This window comes from Apteryx mantelli, chromosome 3, assembly GCF_036417845.1.
Source record: "Apteryx mantelli isolate bAptMan1 chromosome 3, bAptMan1.hap1, whole genome shotgun sequence".
Classification (NCBI taxonomy): domain Eukaryota; kingdom Metazoa; phylum Chordata; class Aves; order Apterygiformes; family Apterygidae; genus Apteryx; species Apteryx mantelli.
This window is the reverse complement of record NC_089980.1, coordinates 138,402,110-138,423,782: the sequence shown is the minus strand read 5'-3', so window position 1 is coordinate 138,423,782 and position 21,673 is coordinate 138,402,110. Positions and strand designations below refer to the sequence as shown.

General features: G+C 51.3%; 1 protein-coding gene across 3 annotated transcripts in view; it reads right to left on the bottom strand.

The window, feature by feature from the left end:
* NCOA1 (nuclear receptor coactivator 1) overlaps positions 1 to 21,673 on the bottom strand; it is a 153,241-nt gene that overhangs the window by 32,085 nt on the left and 99,483 nt on the right. For all 3 annotated transcript variants that reach the window (XM_067294463.1, XM_067294461.1, XM_067294462.1), the window contains exons 3-4: positions 18,633 to 18,738; positions 14,326 to 14,492 (exon numbers count right to left, since the gene is read on the bottom strand). In XM_067294463.1, coding sequence (XP_067150564.1) covers positions 14,326 to 14,492; positions 18,633 to 18,721 — 256 coding nt within the window. In that variant the 5' untranslated portion in view covers positions 18,722 to 18,738. The remainder of the gene's footprint in view (positions 1 to 14,325; positions 14,493 to 18,632; positions 18,739 to 21,673) is intronic.

Here is a 21,673-nt window from a genome sequence, read left to right as displayed (position 1 = left end):
AAATAGTCATTAATTGTTTAAGAAGCAGTCATTAGTAAACACAAAATCCCCATGACAGAATGGACTTCCTCCTCCACCCACCCATACCGCCATGTTTTCAAGAAATGCGGAAATTCAATTTGTCTCTGAGATTTTTATCTCACAGGTTTGGCTGAAATGGGCCAGCAGACCTGCAAAGCAACGGAGAGGCTGGCTGGGGAGACGGAGGCTAAACGTGGCTCTTCTCGGCACTGGGCGAGGAGCCTCCGCGCTGGACTGCAGGAGATGCAGGTTCACTCCAGCCTTTGCCAGGTACCTTCCATGGGGCCATGGACAAGTCCCTAGTTTTGGTTGCTCCTTCAGCTGGTATCTCCCCTCCCTCTCCATGGAGAGAATAAGAATCTTATGTGCAAGAATTCCATTATTCTTGTTGTGGATCTACACATTAACAGGCCCAACAAAGTTCCTTAGGACTATACCATGCAAATGAGTCAAGAGAGACTTGTTTAACACATTTGACCCTTTCTGTAAACTGCAAAGAACATATTCGAGCATTGCATTCCCCCTAAACAACTGCTATGCGCTTGAGTAAGTGGCAATCTATGACGTCCTTCCATCCAAGGAGCTCAGGGAGGATGGACAGTTGCTTACCTTTAGCAAGCCGGAGACATAAATCACCATTAACGCTGCAATTTTACAGCTGCAAACCTGATGCGTAACCAGCCATGCTTTTGCAGATCCTGCTGGAGCAGATTAAAAAGTTCATTACCAGCCTCTCAGCGGAGATGCCGTAACACCCCGCATGAACGCTCCGAGTCCTTTCCAGCACAAAGTCACCGGCGCTAACTTTGACGGGCGCTACATTCGCACATCACGGCGGGTCACCCGCCCCAGCTGCAGGCCAGCTGGTTGTCTCCCCCAGGACCCCAGATACACCCGCAAAGGCCCGTCTGTCCATGCCCCAAAGCACCACATATTCACACCATCAGTGCAGGACAGCACCAGGACTACAGCTTAGGACCCGAGGCATCAGCCTCTGCTCCGACCCACCAACGTTGCTTCCTTTGGCTAGCTTTATATGGAAAAGTCTGGTTTCCTACTTCTGGTAAAAGCCTTGTCTAAATGGCGCAGACAGCAGAGGAAAGCACGCTGCCGTTAAAACTGAAGGAGAAGGAATTTCTTTCTGTCTTCACGCCTTTTAGAGTTAAACACTAACGGTGTATAGACGTCTTAAGTAAAAAAAGGCTGGTTGTCTGAACAATGTCAGGAAAAATTATACGGTGCTGACTGAATGCAAAATTAATGAGCGCTGAACGCTGACAGCAGAACAGGAATAAGGAGCTGAGACTTTTTTATAGTCAGCTCTGAGATCAAGCAGGTAGAACATCTCCATCTTACTGTGGGAAGGAATAAAGGAAGAAAAAACTTTTATCTCAATCTGAAGAATTTAATTCATTCAAAAACTGTGTCAGCTCGGCATGGCCAAATCTGCAAAGATGAGAAAAGGATACATGTCGCTCCCACACACAACTTTAATTCAACCCTGGCATAGGCTTTATTCTCCTCCTGCAGGCATAAAATACATTACAGCATGGTTTTAATGATCCGATTTAATTAATTCTGCAAAGAATTAGACCAACTGTCTTTTCTCAGCTATTCCACCGGTACGCGGCATCTTGAAGCCCTGCGCACTGTACGCGCTGGAGTCCATGAGAACTTACTATTAAAAATTCGCTCGTGTCAACTGTTAGATCGGCTTTATGTTCAAGTCGCACAGGCACGTCAAATACGTTAACTGCGCGGGCAGAGCAACGCCTGCCAAAGCGTGCAGACAATGCAAAACCCGAGCTGCGCGCGGGGGGAGCCGACGCTTCCCAGCCGGCTCACAAAGCGGCGCCTCCCCTCCGAAAGCGACTTTCTCGCGCCTCCCATCTGTCTCTCTTCAGCTGCAAATGGAAAGCTGGCAATCCGCAGCTATTAAGGGGGATCGACTCGCTTCTCCCCCGCGCAAAAGGGGGTCTTGGCAGAGATAAGAGCAGGCTTGCTCCAGCGCGGCGCGGCTGCCCAAAAGGGCAGCCCTAACGTGCACGCGTCTACGTAGTCAACGGGTGCAACTTGCAGCTCCAGGCCACGAGATAGCCCCGAGGGGCTGGGGGTGACCTGGAGAACATGAGCTAAGTCACACAAGTGGACCCTGCTTTTTTGGTAGATCTGCACAGAGGCCCTCATCTCCAAAATGAACTTTAAATCTTTGAGTGCAACCACTAGGCAAACCATGACCTCCAAAACCCCCTGGATCTTCACAGCTCTCAGGTTTCTGATCCCGCAGCAGGCGAGTGCCCAGGGGACGAAGGACTAACAGCCCACTCGTCTCAATAGCGAACCTTCATTTTGCTGCAAATACCCAGGAAATGCCGCAGAGACTAACGAGATTGGGGTGGTGCACGTTGGGCAAGCTCCGCTCCGCTCCGCTCCTCTCCTCTCCCAGTGGCACAAAACCCAGGGCAAACCGGCCACCGTGGGAACCAAGTCCCCCATTCCAGCATTCAACACCGCTCACTGTAGCGTGGACTTAATGATTTAAAAGGTAGTTAGTTGAGACTGGCAGTTCAATTAATTAAGGAACACGTGTCCTGGGATGCAGGAGGGAAGCTGACTTCCCAAACAGCAAGGGCAGAAAGAGGAGCAACAAACATCATCTAAAACCTTCCAACGGTGTCCGTGCCTTGGCCAGGCTCCAGGCTGCCGGCTCCTTTCTCCAAGGTTCTGGCTCGTCTTTTAGTGCCGCAAAATGCACCAGGATGAAACCGGGCTGTCCGGAGGTACCTACGCTCCGGTGTGGCTCGCGGGCTCCAGCAACCCACTGCTCCAGGCTTGCTCTGCTCTGGGCAGCAGGACTCTCGCGAAGGTCACTAGAGATAGGTGCTTCCAGGGATTCATTCAGCCCCTCCAACGGCGGGTGGGAAGCGCTTCCCTACGGAAATGCCTCCCTCCCCGCCTCTCCCCCGGGAAGCCTGGATGATGAGTTTCCACGCGGACAGCCAGAAGAGGTGAGACGAAGGCACCTCTTGCTGGCCACGTGCCAAGCGGACGGGTGCTAGCAGCACCGGTTGGCCCCGGAGACAGCCCGGCCTTCCTCCTCATCCTCACCCGGGGTCCCAAACTCAGAGCACCATCCCAGGGCGAGCATGCCCTTGCCGTTGCCTAGGGTAGAAGAATCTGCAAACGGGTTTTGTCCCGCTCCAGGAAGGGTAAGGTGGGCTAGGAGAAAGGACTTTAAGGGAAGGGGATTTTTTCCTCCTCGTTTTCTGCCCTTTTAAAAAATAAGACAGAATCAAGCCAAAAAAAAAAAAGAAAAAGAGAGCGAGAGAGCTAATCCAGCACAGCAGAAGGCAAGAGGAGGAGTAATTTCTACAGGTGGTTTATGACTCTCTGCATGATCCACACGCCTGTTACGTCCTATCAGATCCTTTTCTTGCAGTTAGGTGCTAAAGGATTTATTAGTTCTTGACAGTGTGAGATGCTTAAAAGCTTGCGGATATAATAACCAAATGTTCACTTGTTAGAATAAAGGCAATGTTTGGAGAGGCCTGTGCAATTCTTAGCAGCCTCCCCTTCCCCTTGTGCTATATTTAAACTGCCAGCTAGATTAAAACTGTCAGAAGAGGAATGAGAATTTTATTGACATGCTTTGTAGGTGGCAGGGCTCTATAAAATAAACATATACAGAGGATGCTCCCCGGTGTCACTGCGCAGGCAGCGATTTTTATAGCACTGACCTGGGGGAGTGCGTATCTGAAATCAATCCCTGATATAAAGCAGATTCCCGGGGATCTAGAGAGAGAGACTTCCCGACGGGGCTGCAGCGGCGGAGGCAGACGTTCAGCCCTTGCAGCGTCTCCCACCGAAACGCACCGAGGAGAAGAGATGTGGAGGGCGTGAAATTCCTGGGCTCGGCTCCGAGGGGGTCTTCACGTGCCCCCTACGAGGCGGAATTAGGTACCACCTCTGCTCGTCGCTCCTGCCTATCCAAGCAAAGTCACAGCCCGAGCCGTGAATTCAAATCGACGTGTTCAGCGCTCAGAGGACGCAGGAAACGGGATCTCAGCAGTTTAAGATTTACCGAGTTGAAGGCCAGAAGAGCTCCTCAGATCAGCCTGTCTAACTTCCCGAATAGCGCTGGGCCGCAGAGTTTCGCCCCGTTAGACCACAATGAGCCCTTAACTTCTGCCTGGCTAAAATCCGGCTCAAGAGCTGCACAATTCACCGCTTCCCTTGGCAGCTTGCGCCAAAAGTAATCCCCTGCAGAATTACAAATCTGGGCCCGACTCCTAATTTGTTTTTGTCTGGCTTCAGCTTTGAGTCATTCTTTGTTAGGCTGGATTTAAAACCTCTTTGGTAGCCAGTATTTTCCGTTCTTGTTAGTGCTTATACAGTGTCATCAGCCTGCCCCCACCATCCTTCTTTTTTTTTTTGTTGGTTTTTTTTTTGGTATACTCAACAGAGCTCTTCAGCTTTCCAAGCTGCAGGACATTTTCTCCAGCCCTTGAACCATTTTTGCGGATTTGACTGGCCGTGATTTTGTATCTACCTTCACATCAGTGAAGGTGCTAAACAGCACCAAGGTCCAGCACAGCCTTCTGAGAAACTCCACGAAACTCACTCTTCAGAAAAAATGTGGTTCATCGAGAGGAGGAGAGCTTCCTAGTGGCGTTCCTTGGGAACCTGCGGAGCTTCCTTAGCCACGCAGGGAGAAAATACGCACACACAGCTCAAGGGTGGGCTGACCTCTCCGCATGGAGGAGGACCATATGGTAGAAAAAACCATCTGACTGCATGGCCAAAATGTGCTGTTATGTTCCACCTAGCTTCTGCTACTTCAAAGTCATCCACTCAGCAACCAAGATGATGAGCTTTTGCTAGAATCTGGGGACACCTTAACTAGAGGTGACAGAGGTGATGACAACAGTCAGCCACAATAGTCTTGGGCCACAGTAAAGAATGGCTGGGGTGGTGCTGGCAACAACCTAGAAGGACTTGTAAGATCTCATTTGAGGAATTGTGACAGTCTGGGCCAATAAACTCAAGAAAAAAGGTCTTAAACTGGAAGAAGTACAGAAAAGAGTTCCTAGGTTGGTTTAAGGAAAAGCTTAACTATCTGACATAAAGAGCGAAAGAGAGCTTGGTTTGGTTGGACTCTAGTCCAGTGAAGGTAGAGAACCAGTGCCACAACTTCTAAATACGTTCGGGAAGGGCAGCAATTAGCCAACAGAAGGAAGAACAGGCTAACATCAAGGGCAACCAAACCCACCGGAAATTCAGTCCAAGTGAAAACAAGCAGCAAATTTCTCAGCATGCAAGGAGGGAAGCTCAGGAGTGACTCCCCACGGGTGGAGAGAGCGAGGACCACAACCAATGTCCCCCAGCACCGCCGAGGACCCGAGGGAGCCTCTTCATTAACCACAAACAATTCCTGGAAGGACGAATTAAACAGTTGGAGATGAGCTGGGTCTGTTTGTTCTCCGTGCAGTTTGGATCAGCCTCCCACTTCAGGGCTCGCAGAGGGCACCGGCCGAAGCCCAGGAGGAACTCCCCCTCGCCTCTGCCGTCTAACCCGGCCTCCAGGGTTTTGTTGTCTTTCTTTCCGCGTAGCCCGCGGACGTACAGTCCAGAACTGGCCCCGGAGCCAGGAGGAAGGGGAGTGCGTTGCTCCGCTCCTCCTGGGGCAAGGCCGGGGAGGAATGGCTCAGGACCACACGCAGGGTTGATAAGGCCACCGGCTTCGGGGCCAGGACGGAGCTCTTCTCCCGAGCGTCCACGAAGGCGCCGCGAGAGCAACGCCGACCAAGGCGGGCCGTGCCGACCCCGGGGCAAAGCCACCCGGCGGCTGCCGAAGAGCTCTCGGAAGACAGAAGCAAAGCTCCCCGTTCTGACCTCCCTTAAAGCAAACAAAGTCAGGATGACTCCAATAAAATCGATGCATTTGCAGCAGAGACTGCAGAACCAGGCTGACAGCTGTAGCCTGAAGAGATTATGAACTAATTTTAGATTTGACACAAACCTTAATGTGGTTTTAATTAATTAATTAAAAATCCTTTAATTAATGTAAACCCCTTAAAGCGGTTTTAATTTACTCCATATCCAGGAGACATTTCCACTTGCATTGCTCCTCAGACGCCGTTCAGCTGCTTGCTTTTGTTCTTCGATAAAACCCAAAATGTTATACCTTTGTTAACGTTAGACCTAAACTTTTGTTCATGGTGCAGGTACATTACTGAGCTGTCTCAGCCTGGAGTAAGAACTCTGTTGCTTGAGAAAACAACAGAAATCAACACAAAACCAGCAAAGACCATCCTTGTCCTAGTTCCTGTTGCAAGTATTGCATTAAACCAGAGAGGTACGCAAAACCGAATTTCAAATGCATGCCCCTCTTCCCCCATTTTTAAGTTAAGTTATCTGGGGGGGCAAAGGGGTAACCTCATCTTCCTTTCGGATAAATACGTAATTTCTTCAAAGGTACCACCGGATGGCATGTCCGCCTGAGCTGGTGTCTCACCTCTCCTCCCCTCGCCATGCACCGCCGGGGTGCAGCGCACTTTCTGCTGGAGCGGGAAGGCGGACAGCGGCGGAGCAAGTCCCATGCTGTGAGCAAAAGCCGTTGCAGCACATCGTTCGTTCACACCGACCGGCACTGGCCTTGAAGCCCTGCTCTGGGATGCTTTGAGCTCAAGCTATTTCTTGAGCCTTTGGCTTAATGCTTTTCCGAGTAACGGGGTTTCTGTGTCCTCTCTGAGAATGCACAAATTCTACAGCTTGTTCTGCTGCTGCATGAAAGTGCGCTCTCTTGGGTCCACTGAAGGATCTCCATGTGGAGTCAGGACATAAAAGCTTTTGCTTTGATAACTTCCATCTTCTGACGTTGGCTTCTGCCACCTTATACTTCCTCCCAGCCTCACAAATCTTAGTTTCTCCTGCATACAGGATCACTTTGCATTTAATCTTCACATCCAAAGTTCTCCTTTTATCCTTTGGTACATTTCCTTTTGCACTTGGACCTGTCATCTCCAGCTGATCTGCCATTTCAGGTTCACTTCTAAGACTCCGGGAGATTCATAAAACTACCAAAGGTTGCACTCAAATTCTCTGATTTGAGTATCTTCAATTTATCTGAATCCCTTTGCAAGTGAGGGAGAAGACCAGTCGCCGTACCCTACGGACAGCAATACCCACCCGGAGCAGGTCCCCCAGGCTACAGAGGAAGGAGCTGAGGTGAGACGTAGGAGCACAGCAGGACATCCCTAGGGTTCGGCCCTCCCGGGATCACTCTCCACCGCTGACCCTCCTGATGGCAACCTGCTCCCAGTGGACCGGCCACCGGCTTCTGTCTTCAACCCGCTCCGTTCGTCTGGCCACCCTGGGCAGTAGAGCCAGTTTTTACGTTCTGCCTTCGTTACGTGTGTAGAGAGTTGGGTCCTCCTGACACAACTGTTTCACTAAAGGAAGACAAGAGTTTTTTTCCCCAGCTAAAGACTGGGAGTCGTCATCCGTTCGGGGTTAACGCAGCAGCAAGTGCGTTTCCCGATTCACAGTGCCGCGAGCGAGCAGCTCTCTCCGATGCGCTCACAGGGACTCAGGAGACCCGCAAGCACCGCGTAATTCCAGTGCTTTAAAACAGCTCAACATCGACAGCGTGTCTTAGCAGCAAAGACGGCCAACAGCGTCCTGGGCTGTGCAGCAGGAGCCCAGCCAGGAGGCGGAGGGACGCCATCTCCCACTCACCACTCGCTCGACTCCGTCTAGATACTGCGTCCGGTTTGGGGCCTCCCAATTCGAGACAACTGGAGCGAGTTCAGCAACGAGACGGCTCTGGGAGCCCCCAGCACCTGCAAGGGGCTGGCGAGAGACGGAGCTGGGCTCCGGTGGGGGGACGAGAGCCAACGGGTGCGAGCTGAAGCAAGAGAAGTTCAGACGGGATGGGAGGAAAACCTTGAGGACAGTCAAGTTGTCCCAGAGAGGCTGGGCAGTCTCCGTCCTTCAAGGTTTCCAAGCCCCGACCGGGCAAAGCTCCGAGGAGCCGGGCATGCTGCCACGGCTGAGCCCGCTGGGAGCAGGAGCTCGGACCCAAGCCCTCCTGAGCCCCCTTCCAGCCCGCACCACGCCGCCCTCCTGACTGCAGCCCAGCTCCGAGAAACGGACTGCAGATGCTTCCAAACCGACACAGGGATCGTCAGCAAGCAGGTAAAATGCCAGACTTGTCCCCGAGACACGCATCTAACCTAAGTTAACAACTTCATTAGTGATCTTCACACAAAAACTAGGAATGTTTTAAAACAAATTTACTGCTGATGCAAAGTCAGGGGATGAGGGTGGGATTACAACATGGGGGGAGGGAAGAGCTGGAATGAAACAGAGTTCAAAATAGAAAATGCGAGAATATGCAATTCGAGAGAGAGAAACGTTCTGCTGAGAACTGGGAACCCAACAGTGGGAATTAACAAGGAAGGACAAAGACCCAGGCAGCAGGAACCCGGAAAGTTAGACTCAACTTCTAACCACAGGCACCACCGGATGACCGGGAGCTACTCATGGGTTACAACCATAAGAAAGGCAAAGAAGGGGTCACACGTAGGGCCCTTCTAGCAGAGATGGGGAGGCAGCACTGCCTTTGCTCTAAGGACCTGACAAGTTTAATCAGAAACTGGAAATATTGCTTAAAAACCACGCATCATGCAGAAACATGAATTCATATGGAATCGGTGAAAGAAGGATATGCAGATGGCTGGAAAACAGGATCCTAAACAGAAAAAAAAGCATAAAGATTTTAACTTAATTATCCTGGCAGAACAGACAGGAGCTAACTGGGGAGAGGTGAGCACAAGCGAGGGAGAAGACCCCAAAGGCCCCTTCCAGTCCTTCATTTTAAAGGATGAAAAAACCCATACACTTCATGTTTAGCTCCACTCGAAGACTCAGTAACATGGACTTGGGCCAGACACTTCCTCAAAGCTACCGAAAGGGAGCCCACCTCGCGCAGTATCCTGCGGGGCTGTGTGCACGAAGCATCACAGACCGAGGCATAACGCATGACCCTGGACCCAAGGCAAGAAGCTCTCAGAAGGCCTTTGACTGCTCTGCATTGGGTCCTCACGTTTGTCGGGGCTGAAGTTAGCCAAGGGTCCTCATCTCCACGTGCTTGCTCTCAGCAAGGGCACAGGATTACTTGCCTCGTGGTTTTACGGGAGCAGTTTTATGCTCTTTAATAACGGACCCCATCAGGCAAGTGCCAGCATCACCGCGAGGACAAGAAGGGGTTCTTGACCCAGAGGACATGGTCTCCTCCTCCCCAACTCACAAAACCTCCCCTTGCTGTCGTCTGTCATGGGAAAAGCCTGTTGCCAGGCCACCAGTTCACCACTTTCTGATCACTGCTAAATACAAAGCCAGGACTTTTCTGGTCCTCTTTTTTCACGTCATTGAGTGATAGCATTCGCAAATCCAAGAAGAAACTCAGTACTTGTATAGAAGAGGCTTCTGTCTGTCCCACCGAGGACTCAGGACTTCTCAGCACTAGAAGTTGTACAAGTTTATAATAAAATAATTCCAAGGCCAAATCTAAACATATGACAAGACAGCAGGGAAACATAATTAAAGGAAAGCCACTGACAGCCCAATGATCATATGCAACAGATGAGCCAAAGTCAATAATGACTTCACTACTACATGACTACACTTAATTAACCTCCTATATTTACCCAAAAGGAAAATTACTTCCTCAAGTAGGTTAACGTACAAATCAGGGGTGGTCATAAATTAAGGGCTGTCTTCATTTGGGGTTGATGCAGTGATAGGTTCCCTGGTGACAGAGCAGCCCAAGTGTGCCCAAGGCAGCCCATGTTTGAGCAAGACCCCAGTTCACGCAGACATGCCACCGGTGATACCTTTGAAGAAATCATGCATTTATCTGAAAGGAAGACAAAGGTTCCTCCATTCCCCCCAAAATTTAACTTTAAAAATTGGGTGTCATCTTCTTTGCAGGTTAACACAGTAATGTTTAGAAAAGAAAGCTAATTCTTAATCTACTGCCCTTTGAAAATGTCCTCTAATCAGGTCAATCCTCCGTAACATTGTTACAGAACAAAACTGCATTATCTAAGGATCTGGATTTTTTTTCTATGTACCTGTAAAAATAAATCCAGCAGCACTACCAACACACACTGAAAGGGAACGGCTCATTCTTGTAACTCCCCTGTTGCCATAAAAGCCTTTTCACCGAACCGACACGCAGACGAGTCAGGGGCCTTTGTGATACATGGAAGTTGCACGTACCCCAGCAATCATGGAATAAATCCTTTCTTTTGGCAACTCCAGAGAAAATCTACTGGGGCTTTTGGACCTGACGGGGACAGAAACTAATAACCAGCACCCCGAGGGTTCTGGCCGGGATGAGAGATGCGCCATGGAAGCTCAGCTTCCAGGTAGCTTGCAGCTCTCAGCTCTGATTTCCACGGAAAAGCAACATACTGCAGCTCAGCAGGAGCAGCCGGAGGCACGCGGCAAAGAGCAAACACAGGAAGGACGGGGGGAAGGAGGTCCCGCGAAGGCTCGTGCTTGTAGAGTTACTTGTAGCGCATTAGGAGGTGTTTCAAGGGCAACCCTCTGCGGTTGTTCGAGTTTGCAGGCAGCGTAATGAGAAGCTCAATACTATTTGATTTATTCTATTAAGATGCTGCATTTCCACTCCTGCTTTGGAAGGAAATTAAGCACCCTATCAGTGTAGAGGGCTTTTGGGAAAAAACGTAGCGACTTAATCGTAAAGAGGACGCTCTCAAGGTTGGCAGGCCTACAGGAAAGACGAGGTGCCCCTCCGCCGGCAGCAGGCTCCTGTGCCCTGGGCTCGCCGGCTCCTTCAGACCTCTGCATGCCCTTCTGCACATTTGCCTCCACCCCTTGTCTAAGCCCAAGGTCATCTCCTCACAAAACGGAGGCACTGAATTAAAATTTCTCCTGGGGAAGAAGGAAGGTCCCTTCCGGAGGTGGCGAGAGCCCCCACCCAGCATTGCAGGATGGAGCAACACAACCAAGGTCAACCTGGCCTCTCCTCGGGACAGGAGTGGCACCGCTCCGGTCCCATATCTCGCACTGTATGACTTCCCTGTATGAGCCGATGCCTTATTTTTCCCAACAAATACAGATTATGAAGGGTTTTCTTGTAGCGAAGGAAACTGAGACATTTTAAACGGTGGGAGGTTGGTGTAACACACAACACAGATGTGTTGAGGATCAGTTTGGGTTTGATATCCACACAGGGGACCATGAGGAGGGAAACATGGAAAGCCACTGCCAGCGAGCATCAGAGGGTCTTGTAGGAGTGTCAGAGCTTGGAGACCACCAGACCCTCAGCCAGACCAGCTCACTGGGGCAAAGAGCAGATATATGAAGAGTTTAGGCTTCAGCCTTGTCGTCCTGCATCTCCACTGTCTCTCCAATCTCCATCTACTCTGTCTCCATTGTCCTCCAATCTCCAACGGCACCGTCTCTGCAATCTCTATCGTCCTCCATCTCCGCCTACATCTCCAAAGAGCCCCAGCCCCAGGGGTGGGACGTCCACAAGAATCAGTCCAGGCCCTACTAAAGCAGCAAGCCCATGACAAGTCTCTTATTTAGGGGGACGTTTGGAGCTATTTTCCCTTTGCTAAGTTCCTCGCTGCCCTCCTTGATTCAGCGGCCCTTTCTCCTCATTTCCCGTTGAGGGACTGTCTCCCACGCGGCCGAGGGCCCGAAAGCAGCACTCCTCAAACCACACAACTCTAAATCTCAAAACTTTTGCGGGACAGATGAACACTGAAAAATTAACTGTCTGGCCCCTTCCTCTGCTGCGTTTATTGCTGTCTTGGCAGATGAATTTCAGGTTGCTGCCACAGCCGCAAACTGCTTGTTCTGCCAACTGTACATTACTAACATTGGAAGGTGTCCAAACCTAGGAATCTTTTCTAAAAGCATTTGCTTCATACTTTAAATAGCAGCCCCGCGCGCAGGGGGAGGGGAGAGAGGGCTTCGCTGCTGCGTGCAAGGCGTTTACAAGCTTTCTGCTCTCCTTCTGGCTCCTCCACTGCTTTGCGGGTTCAAAAACGAGGAAGGCTTGCAGCGAGGGGTGCCCAAGTGGAAAGGGAGATGTGATGGGGGCAGAGCTGGGAAGACTGGACCTCTAGAGCTTCAAGAGAGGCAGGACACTCCCGGGAAGCACTTCCCGGGAAGTGGCTCCGCTGCTCCGGAGCCTCCACCCGCTCCTGGCCCAGCTGCCCCGTCTGCACGGCTCCCCGCAGCAATTTTCTCAGCGAAACCAGTAAAAGAAGGCTTGCTACCTCTTCACCGAAAGCCCCTCGGCTTCGCGGGTTCGCCCCTGCTGCCTCTCGATGCCTTACTGTCGGTCTGGCTAGCTCCTCTTTAGAGCAGAGCTCGTGTTTCGGTCCCTGCCTCTCCGGCCGTCAACGTGCTCCGGGTGGCTCCCCGGGTCCTGCCGAGGCGCCCGCAGCGGAGAGGCAGGCGTCGCATGCAGGGACACGCGGTCCCTCCCTCCGCCTTCCCCACAGCAGTCCCTCCCGAGGTCTTCGAGCTCTGCTGGAGGCTACCTCGCCGTTCGCGACCCTTCAGCAACAGAAAACACAACCTCCATAGTTAGCAAATATTAATTCGTGCTGCGGTTGAGAAACAAAGAGGAGGAGGAGAAGCAGGAAGGACACAGCGAGGGAAACGCTTCTCTGTACAATATCTGATGTAAGTACTAGCACAGAAAATTGTCTTTGCCTGCGATACAAATGTTCTGATGTTTAGACATATTTCTCCTACCTCCTCATGTAAAATTTGCTGCAGAACATTGCTAAGAACCACTATAGGTGAAGTTCCTTTTCTTCAGTAATTTGGTGCAGCACTAGATAAGCCGGTAACACAGAGCAAAGCTCAAGGAACAATATTTTTAAGTAGCGCTTGTCCTAGTTAATGTTCAGCCCTGCTGTGCAATGTCAAGAAAACTAATGAATACTGAAGTGGCGGTAAGCAAGAACCTCAGAAGTACTTACCCGCTACGAAATTCCTTTCAGAATTCAGTCATAACGTGAACGAAATCTAAAAGCAGTCTCCCTGTTTCCGCAGGAGGGCCGGGTAGCTAGGCAGCACGCGCAACAGGAGACGAATGCTTTGCAACCATTTCTTCGTCCTCCAAGGAGCCTCTGCTCCACAATTCAGTGCCTAAAGCAATACCGAACTAGGAGGACCCATGCCAACACCTCCTGCACCTACAGCCTAAAACTGTGGCCTCCTTGAAGAACCAAACGAGGCTGAACCAGCCCGAGTGCCCGTACATGGATATCCACGTCCCAGCTATAGGGCTTATGAAAACTTCAGCATCTGTCATCAGGCAACCAGGCTCCGAGCGTGCAGCAGGAGTTTTGGCAAAGGAAACACCTGACTGATCAAGCTCGCCCAGCGCTAATACTAAATGAATGGCAGTCACCTTGCGCAAAAAGGACAAAATACCCGTGCATCTGAGGTGGCCACCCCGTAGCTGACGGGCTGCAGAGCAAGCTCCCGCTGCGGCTCCGAGGGAGATGCCCGGGCTGCAAGGACTCACACAAATCCCAGGCTCGGACACGTACACTCCCTAACCCAACTCACCTATTTTCTCGTGTGCCTTGCTCAAGCGCTTTGGACTTGCCTACTTCAGCCTATGAGTTGACCCTCGGGGTGAATTTTAACCTTCATATGGCTTCTCGAGCACCTCTTCTCTGCTTAGCGCTTACAGTGCCCACGTTCACCAGCAAAAGATGGATTAATGCCCCTCTAATCTATTTTGTTGGCAGCAAAGCAGACGTGACAAGGGTAAATGGTTCTTCACGAAACCTTGCACAGCGTGGGGCAGAGCTGTCTGTCACTCATCTCACCCAACTGTAAAACGGGCTTTCTGTGCACATACCAGTTAATAGCAGTGCTGCTGATAAGCACTTAATGGGCCTGATCCTGCAGGCTTCAAAGGCACTTCTGTGTATTCCCAGCTAAGGAATCATTTCAGGACGGATCACTGAGCCCTGTAACGTGCCGTCTTACAGCGCGCTTGTGCCACTGGACGGGCAGCACCAGAAACACAGGTGCCATTTCCAACAGCCCAAGCAACAGGAGCAAAGTCACCTTTTTACATTAACGCTTTCATAAAAGTGGGAGAAGGAAAACTGTAACAAATGGAACTGCCTCTAAGCCATGATTATTCATTGCAATTTAGTGCCTGAAACTACCAGGAGAATATTCGCACTCTAAAGCTTTCAGACAATGAAAGTCAAGAGGCTGCAGCTTTACCTTGTTCCAACCTCTTCATCTGCTGGATCTGATCAACCGTCTTTTTTAGGATCTTGCATTTGTCGGGTTTGACACTCAGAGTGTCGATGTCCCCGATGTTTGCAGACAGTAGCTCCGCCAGCTCCTCTAAATATTTGTTCTCCTGTTCCCGTCGTCGCTTTTCATTGCTGTTACAGAAAAAAAAAAGGAAAATTAAAAGCCGTGTTAATGATTTTTCCCCTGCTCAGTCCAGTCCCACCTGTGCGCTGGACAAGTACCTAAAACCAAAAGTCCTGGCTAGAGCCACGACCGTGCTGTCATCTGAACACCTCCAAATTGCTGGGGAGTTGCTTCAGGCTTTTGTCTCTTTTCATACATACAAAAAAATTGAAATTAATGCCAAGGAAGATGCATACGGCTAGCCAGACGCTCCCATATTCCCTTAACAAACACAGACCTGTAACACCTCTGTCTTCCTCTCAAAAATAGTTATAAATCTGCACAGTCTCTTATTTTCCCAAAGCCAGCATTCCAGCTGTCGCGAAGCTAAATCCTGAATTCACACAAAAAGACTAACAACATCTACTGGAGTCCACCAAAGTGACTCTGAATCAACAGTGACAAGGGCAAGATGAAAAATATTCATGAGGTCAACCTTTTCCCAGCAAAAGCAGCTTTTCTTTTAGCTCCAAGTCAATGCAGAAGGCCCAACCCTCTCCCACCAACTATTTCAAAATGCTGAGAACTGAATACAAATTATTTATGTGCTATAACATGGCTATCATTAAAGCCACTCTGGACACTGTAACAAACTCCTTTGCCAAAGGTAAAGCATCAAAAGCACCAAAACCCCCCCTGCTCGTGCACGTGAGAGAGACAAACGTATACATTTTCCCTAACACGCCTTCCGCTATAACAACTTCCAGATGAAATGAGAATAGCTCAAAATGTCCACAGCTGTACAGGTCAGTGAATGTACAATGTATTTTTATGGACTTTTTTCCCCCACTAAGTCACATCATTTTTCTTGCAACCTCTGCAGGACACCCAACACAGTATTTTATAAAGCCCTGCCTAAAAATACCTAAAATTTACGAGACACCAAGAAGCTGATGAGATGCACATGGTGCGATGAGACGGCTTTGCTCTCAAATAGGCCATAATTCTGCAAGTGAATCCGATCAGAGTTTCCAAAGGTCCTCCAAAACCCTTAACACTCCCCGGGAAGAGACATGCAAGGCCTGGAAGGTGTGCATCATTTCTGGGGCACTTTATAGCATGCAAATAACTAACAAGTGTAGGGATTCCTCAGTGGACACCCTTCTTGCTGAGTGCTTCATTGCCTCCCTCACACAGGCTTCGTTAAACCAAGTTTCACCCTGCTCCAACACCTTGTTTCTCCTCTTTGCTGGTTTCTCCATGCAGGCATGACCGGCCAGAGAGGCAAGAGAACGGCCTTCTGCTTGACGGACATGGTGGATCAGCAGAATCCAAAAATAAAATAAAACAAAATAAAACTGGCCGCCAGAAAACCTAGCTGCCAGGTATGGAGAACATAAGCTGGGTTTCTGCTCGGGCCACCAATGGTTTACGGTGATCTGAGGACACTTGCGGCAGGTTTGATTTCCAGCTTGTGCAAAATTGTTGGGTCTGGGCAGTGACCTCGGCTGCTTTCGTACAGGTATGGGGGAAATCGGAACTGCACAGGAAGGCGTGCTTTCAGAAGTGACCTATCTACACCAAGGAAAGCACTAACCTCCACCCGATTATGCTGCCTCTAGGGACCTAATGCACTCGGCAGGGACTGGATTATATGGGAAAGAGAGAAAGCTATCCAAGAAGTGCCATCTTCCCCGCTCCCATCAGCGTATCAAACGATGTGCTCCCATTAACACCCTGTAACTGCTCAAAAGAACGTGCTGTAAAGAAGCCAGCGATTTATTTTTTTGATAAACTACCAAAAAGAGAAGGGAGGCGTGATGCCAAAGAAACAAGAATTCATAAGCTAAAGTGCTAGGAGTGAATTAAAAAAGAACTGCAAGCAACCCGATCGCAAAAGCAACTCAAGCCGATGCGGTGGCTCACTTGCTAGGCAAGTCACGGAGCCGCCGGACCCAGCACGGCGCCAGGCTCCAGATGCGGGACCGAAACCAGCCCGGTGGCCGGGAGTCCCTCAGCAAAGTGGTCCCACCCAGAGAGGCCCACGTGCGGCCTGGCAGCGGGCAGGCAGGTGCTCCTCCACCTCGGAGCCGAATGAACACTTTGGTGAAGGTCAAACTCATTCCTAGGTCTCTGCGAATCAGAAAGAAATGGCAGGGAGGGGGGGGGAAGAAAAACCAACCCTCTGTTGTGGGTGAGCTCATTTCATGAAAAAACTTAATGTCGCTGTTGCTGTGGCAACTTTCAAATTGTAGGAGGGAGAATTGGCCAATTTTCCTTACATAAAAGCATCATGAGAATATTACAGCAGTGGGCTGTTCTTTATGACTCTGAAGTATCATCAAAAGCGCTAGTTAAACCTTCCCGTTTTTAACAAAGGAGTTTTGAAGTTCGCTTCACTCCGGACTACACTAGGAGAGGACTTTGGCCAGGACATGAAGGAGGAAGAGGTCTCTCCCCACCGCCGCTGGAAGTCAGGAGAGCTCATTTGCCAAAGGAAGGGGAACGCAGCACCGGCAAGGGCTTCTCCTCCGGCTTTGGCTAACATCATGCTTCGGTCCCACCGTTTCGCCTTTAGTAGCTTCCCCTGCCTGCCAGTACTCGAATCGGCACTTCTAAAAACGCTTTTTGGGGCTTGGAGCATGTGTAAAACGTTGCTGTGTGTGGGCAACGAAGGATGCTTCCTTCATCCAGAAGCTTCTGAAGGTCTATGACCAGCTTGACCCTTATCCTGTGCACTTCGAAAGATTTCAGGGCTTTTTCAGGGCCCTTCGTGGCCGGGAAAGAAAACACAGGAGATTTTCTCTCCAGAGGCAGAACAGGTCACGCCAAGCCGCGTGCATGCTCACTTCTCTAGACAGCAGCTCCGTCAGGGAGAGGCCCACGAGCCTGCCTTGCTCCACCAGGCTCCAAGGCTTCGTCCCTCGGGGCCGAGGGCTGCCCACGAGAGCAGCCTGGAGACAGCGAGGGCTGGGAGCGCGAATACCTCCTGCCTCGGTCCCTGCTGGGGACAACTCGGCCAGAAATGGTCGATATTTCACATGATTACTAAAGGGCTTGCTAGGAAGAAGACCAACTGCAACAAGTGCTATCAAAATGGGCTCTATTATTATTACTTACTTTAATGGCACAGCTCAATCGTGAGGTTGAGAGGCTTTGTAAGAAGATATGTGAGCTCTGTCGTTAATTCGCTGCACTAGAAGCGAGAAGTGACCGCTGAGAACCGCAATGAACAGAAAATCTTAAGCAGCCACTTAATGTCTCTCCCCCTTACACCATTAGGACACTGTAGCCTTCATACTTCTTGTCTAGAATGTCAGATACATGCTACAATTAACAAAAAATACAACTGGAGCTTGCTTAACACATCAATATTCTGCAACCACAAGCTAAACAGCTTCCCATGCAGGAGACGCACGGAGTCAGCAGTGGCGCTGTAAATCCATTCTTACTAATAGGCTACAGCGCAACGGAAAAAGACCCAGATGATTCACAGAGCGCCAGCAGAAGCCTGTGAACAGGAGATCACAGTCGTACATATCTAGGACTTCTTATTCTAAATCTACTGGCAACGCAGCTAGGACTTGCAGGTTCAGGCGTAAGCAAACAGTGCGTTTCCGCAGGGAGCCGAGTTTCAGAGCAGGCTGCGCTGCTCACAGAAACGAAAGTATTTCAGGCACAAGTTGTTTCACCATTGTACCATGGAGCAAGAGGGTCTCCACAGGGGTTTCTGAAGGTTACAGAAATGTGTATTTCTTGAGAATCTGGCATGAAGAGGCAGAAGGCTCGGGATGAGCTGCAGAGCTCACCCTCCTGCCCTCGACAGAAGTATCTGTCCCAAATTTACCCTGAGAAAACTTTCTTGATGCTCCTCTGTGTGATTCAAGCACTCTCGATTTACAAAATCAATACATTAACTTTGATAACGAGCCTCTAATCATCATTTGCCACCTCAAAACAAGCAGAGCAGATGGGGAGCTGTATTTCCATCATGTTCCATCTTCCACCACAGCCACTGATAAAAGCAAAGCGAAGTTCTGGTGGGAAGTGTGAACGTTTCTGAGTGGCTGAAACCCTGCTCCATCTGCTCGAGCAGACGGGACAGAACGATGCAGTCAGAATGACAAAGTAGCCGTGGCAGGGGAACGGCTTCAGCACGGCACACGTACCTCTGGGCCAGCGTATCACACGGCGAGCCTTTCCTCTTCCGCGAATCGGGGTTGGCAGGGTCCGTTGAACTGTCCCCAAGGCCACTCATGTTGACCTACTTTGCACCTGCAAACCAAAGAGAGCCAGAGTTAAGCATGAGCCTTCTGCAGCTCCCGAATGATTGATGCATACGCGGCGGTGCCAGAAAACGCGAAGCGAGCGACCCTTGAAGAGGTAACTAATCCAACGCAAGTCATCCTTGTCGTTCAAGATCTTCTTCCAGAAGATCTCATCAGAACTTAAGTGCTTGAATTTATGCCTCGTTGCAGCAGTTTGTGAAAGAAACGGTGCAAGGAGAAGACAACAACTAATCACGCCACTCTCCTCCTGGTAGCTCTCGGGCACCCCGCTGCCAAGCAAGCCCTCGCCACCGACACCCTCATCTTTACCTTACAGATCGAGCTCTTCCCTTCCCGGTTTGCCGGGATTTCAGCTTCCCGGCCTTCTCTCGCTTTAGTTGCTGTTCTGCGGTCGTCTCCCACGCCCCGGACGGCACCCATCTCCCTAAACAGGGGCCCCGATGGAAGTGCTCAAAAAGGCAGCCTCGGCGCTTTGCGGCCACGCAAGCGCTGTCATCGCTTCTGCTTTGTTTCCTTTGCCTGCAAGCGGTCGCTTTTCGCCGCTCTTGGGCTGCTCCCCCCTCTCCTCTGGGCTCCTCCGACTCACGGCTCTCGAAGGACGCTCCACCCCGCCACCTCCGCCGCCCGCGGCACGCGGCTCGGCCTCGGCACTGCCGCGCACGAGCCTTCGCCGCCGGCGCCCTCGCAGGCCCAAGCCCTCCGCTAGCCCCCAGCTGGCCCAGGGGCTTGGTGGCCACGTGGGCTCCTCCTCGCAACGGCTGCTCACGGCACAGGCACCTTCTGGTGTCTCTCTTACGCCCAGAAAGATTTCATTATTATTTTTCAGGGCGTAATTCTGGGAGATCCTTGCACGGATAGCTGGGAAACTAGTCCGTGCTCAGGCAAACGAGAGGTCTAAGCTACAGAAAAGGTCCAGCAGCTTCAGCGAGAACATTAAACCATGAGGATTATAATAGTGCAATATCCCACGTACTAATGGTTCTTAAAAAATGAATTATATATATTTTTCTTCTTTAACTGAATAAAAATATGATGTAGATCCAATACACCAGTAAGGATTTCTGCTGGGTTCTTCACCTTGAGGTGTGTTAAAGGGGTTTGGCCAAGGCCGTGACGCTTTCAGACCCAAGCACAGATTTCCTTGCAATGCACAGCTGGGAGCCCCCGGCCCACAAACTGTACCTCCTCCACAGCCTATTTAATTAAAGTCGGACGGCTTCGTTTCTCCTAGGAAGTGGTGTTCCTCAGACCAGGCAATGATGTCCTAGTTGAAAGGCTGAGGGACCACCACGCCAAGCGATGCCCTGCTGCACTCATGTCTCCACAAACCACCCGACACCCCACTGCCCTAAGGGAAGCTGGATTTACCCCTCACCCGACCAGCCTCAGGCGCCCAAAAGCAGCAAACCCACGTGAAAAAGCCTCTCCCACCTCACTCTTCGGGGTCAGGAGCCAGGCAGAAGGTGGCTCGGACGCCGCGACGCCAGCTCGACGCTGCAGAGGCCTCACCCGCTGCAGGTAAACCCTGCGTCCCCCTGTAAATCCATTTCACGGCCGCGTGAAACGGCCCGAACGGGGCTAATGGCGTCACGCAACGGAGTCAAGAGCCCACACAACGCACGAAACCGAGGGAGGCCGGATCTCCGCGCGGAGAGCAGCTACGCGCCCTGCTTCGCTTGCATTGCTAAAGCAGTTCCGGCGATTTTTCCAGGAACCGCAGTGACGCAATACTGCAAATCACTGCTCTCCAAACTCTTTATTTGCTTTAGACTTTTTGGAAGCGCTCGTAATTCTGAAAGGATGCAATACCCGAGATGTAAAATAACGGGACCCCGGAGAAGAACTGAGCTGCGTGGGTCCAGAGCGAAGGGGCTAAGAGACCCAGCTCGCCTTCCTGCTCGAGGAGGAAGCGAAGGCGCCGTTCGCGCCGTTTCCGCCGTTACTTCCGAAGAGCTGCGCTCGATGCTCCCCATTCAAAGCGCCTGCTCCGAAATAAGTGCGGTGCTTGCATTTAACGAGCGGCGCGGAGGGCAAGCGAAGCGCCTGCCCGCAGCCCGCTCCCGTTTCTGCTAACGCTCGCGTCGCTATTACCAAGGCGAAGTCGCTTTAGCAACAGCAGCGCGGCCAGGCGAGAGCTGCTCCTCGGCGCCAGCAGCAGCAGGGAGCGGGGCGAGCGCCTCTAAGCTGCGCGCAGCGAAACGGGCCCGCAGAAAGGAGAAGACGCTGATGAGAAGCCAGCGAGCTAGCCACCACCAGGCATTTTAGCTTATTCCCCCCATTTCGCACGTTTGAAACAAGGAACGATGCCAAAGCCAATATACAGGGGGGAAAAAAAAAACAAACTCTGTAAAAATTAGAGTGCCACGCTCAAACTGCTGCATCATCTGCTCCCGGTGCCAAGGGCTCGCTTGGTTGTAAGACAGGTTTACCATGCTTTAAAATTACTTCCTTCCGCATCAGCTGCCCGCAAAAGCTCGCACGGGACCGGCGCCGCGGCGGGCGCAAGCAGCCGTCCCGGGGATGCTCCGCTGCAGGAGCCGGCCTCGGCGCCGGCTGCCGTATGCCCTCGAGAGGTGAAGTGAGGACAGAACTGCAGCCTTAGCCGAAAGCCTTGGCTCCAGTCAAGCCCTTGACGTAATACACTCGGTGCTTCTTTTTATTGCAAAAGCAGTTTATTTCGCAGCAAAACTTGCCAGGGCCGACAGGCCAAAAGTGTCACCTCGTCCAAAAAAAGAGCGCGGAGGGCTCAGCCGGGACCCCCGGGATGCGGTGCCCCCCCTGCAAGCGAGCCCAGCTGCGCTTGGCACATCTGGAAGCGGAGGGAGCTCGGGCCACCCCGGCTGCAGCTCCCTGTCCCCAGCTAAACCAGGGCTCGACTCAAGCGATGCCCAATGCCGAAGGCTTGGCGGTCCCGGCGCCTG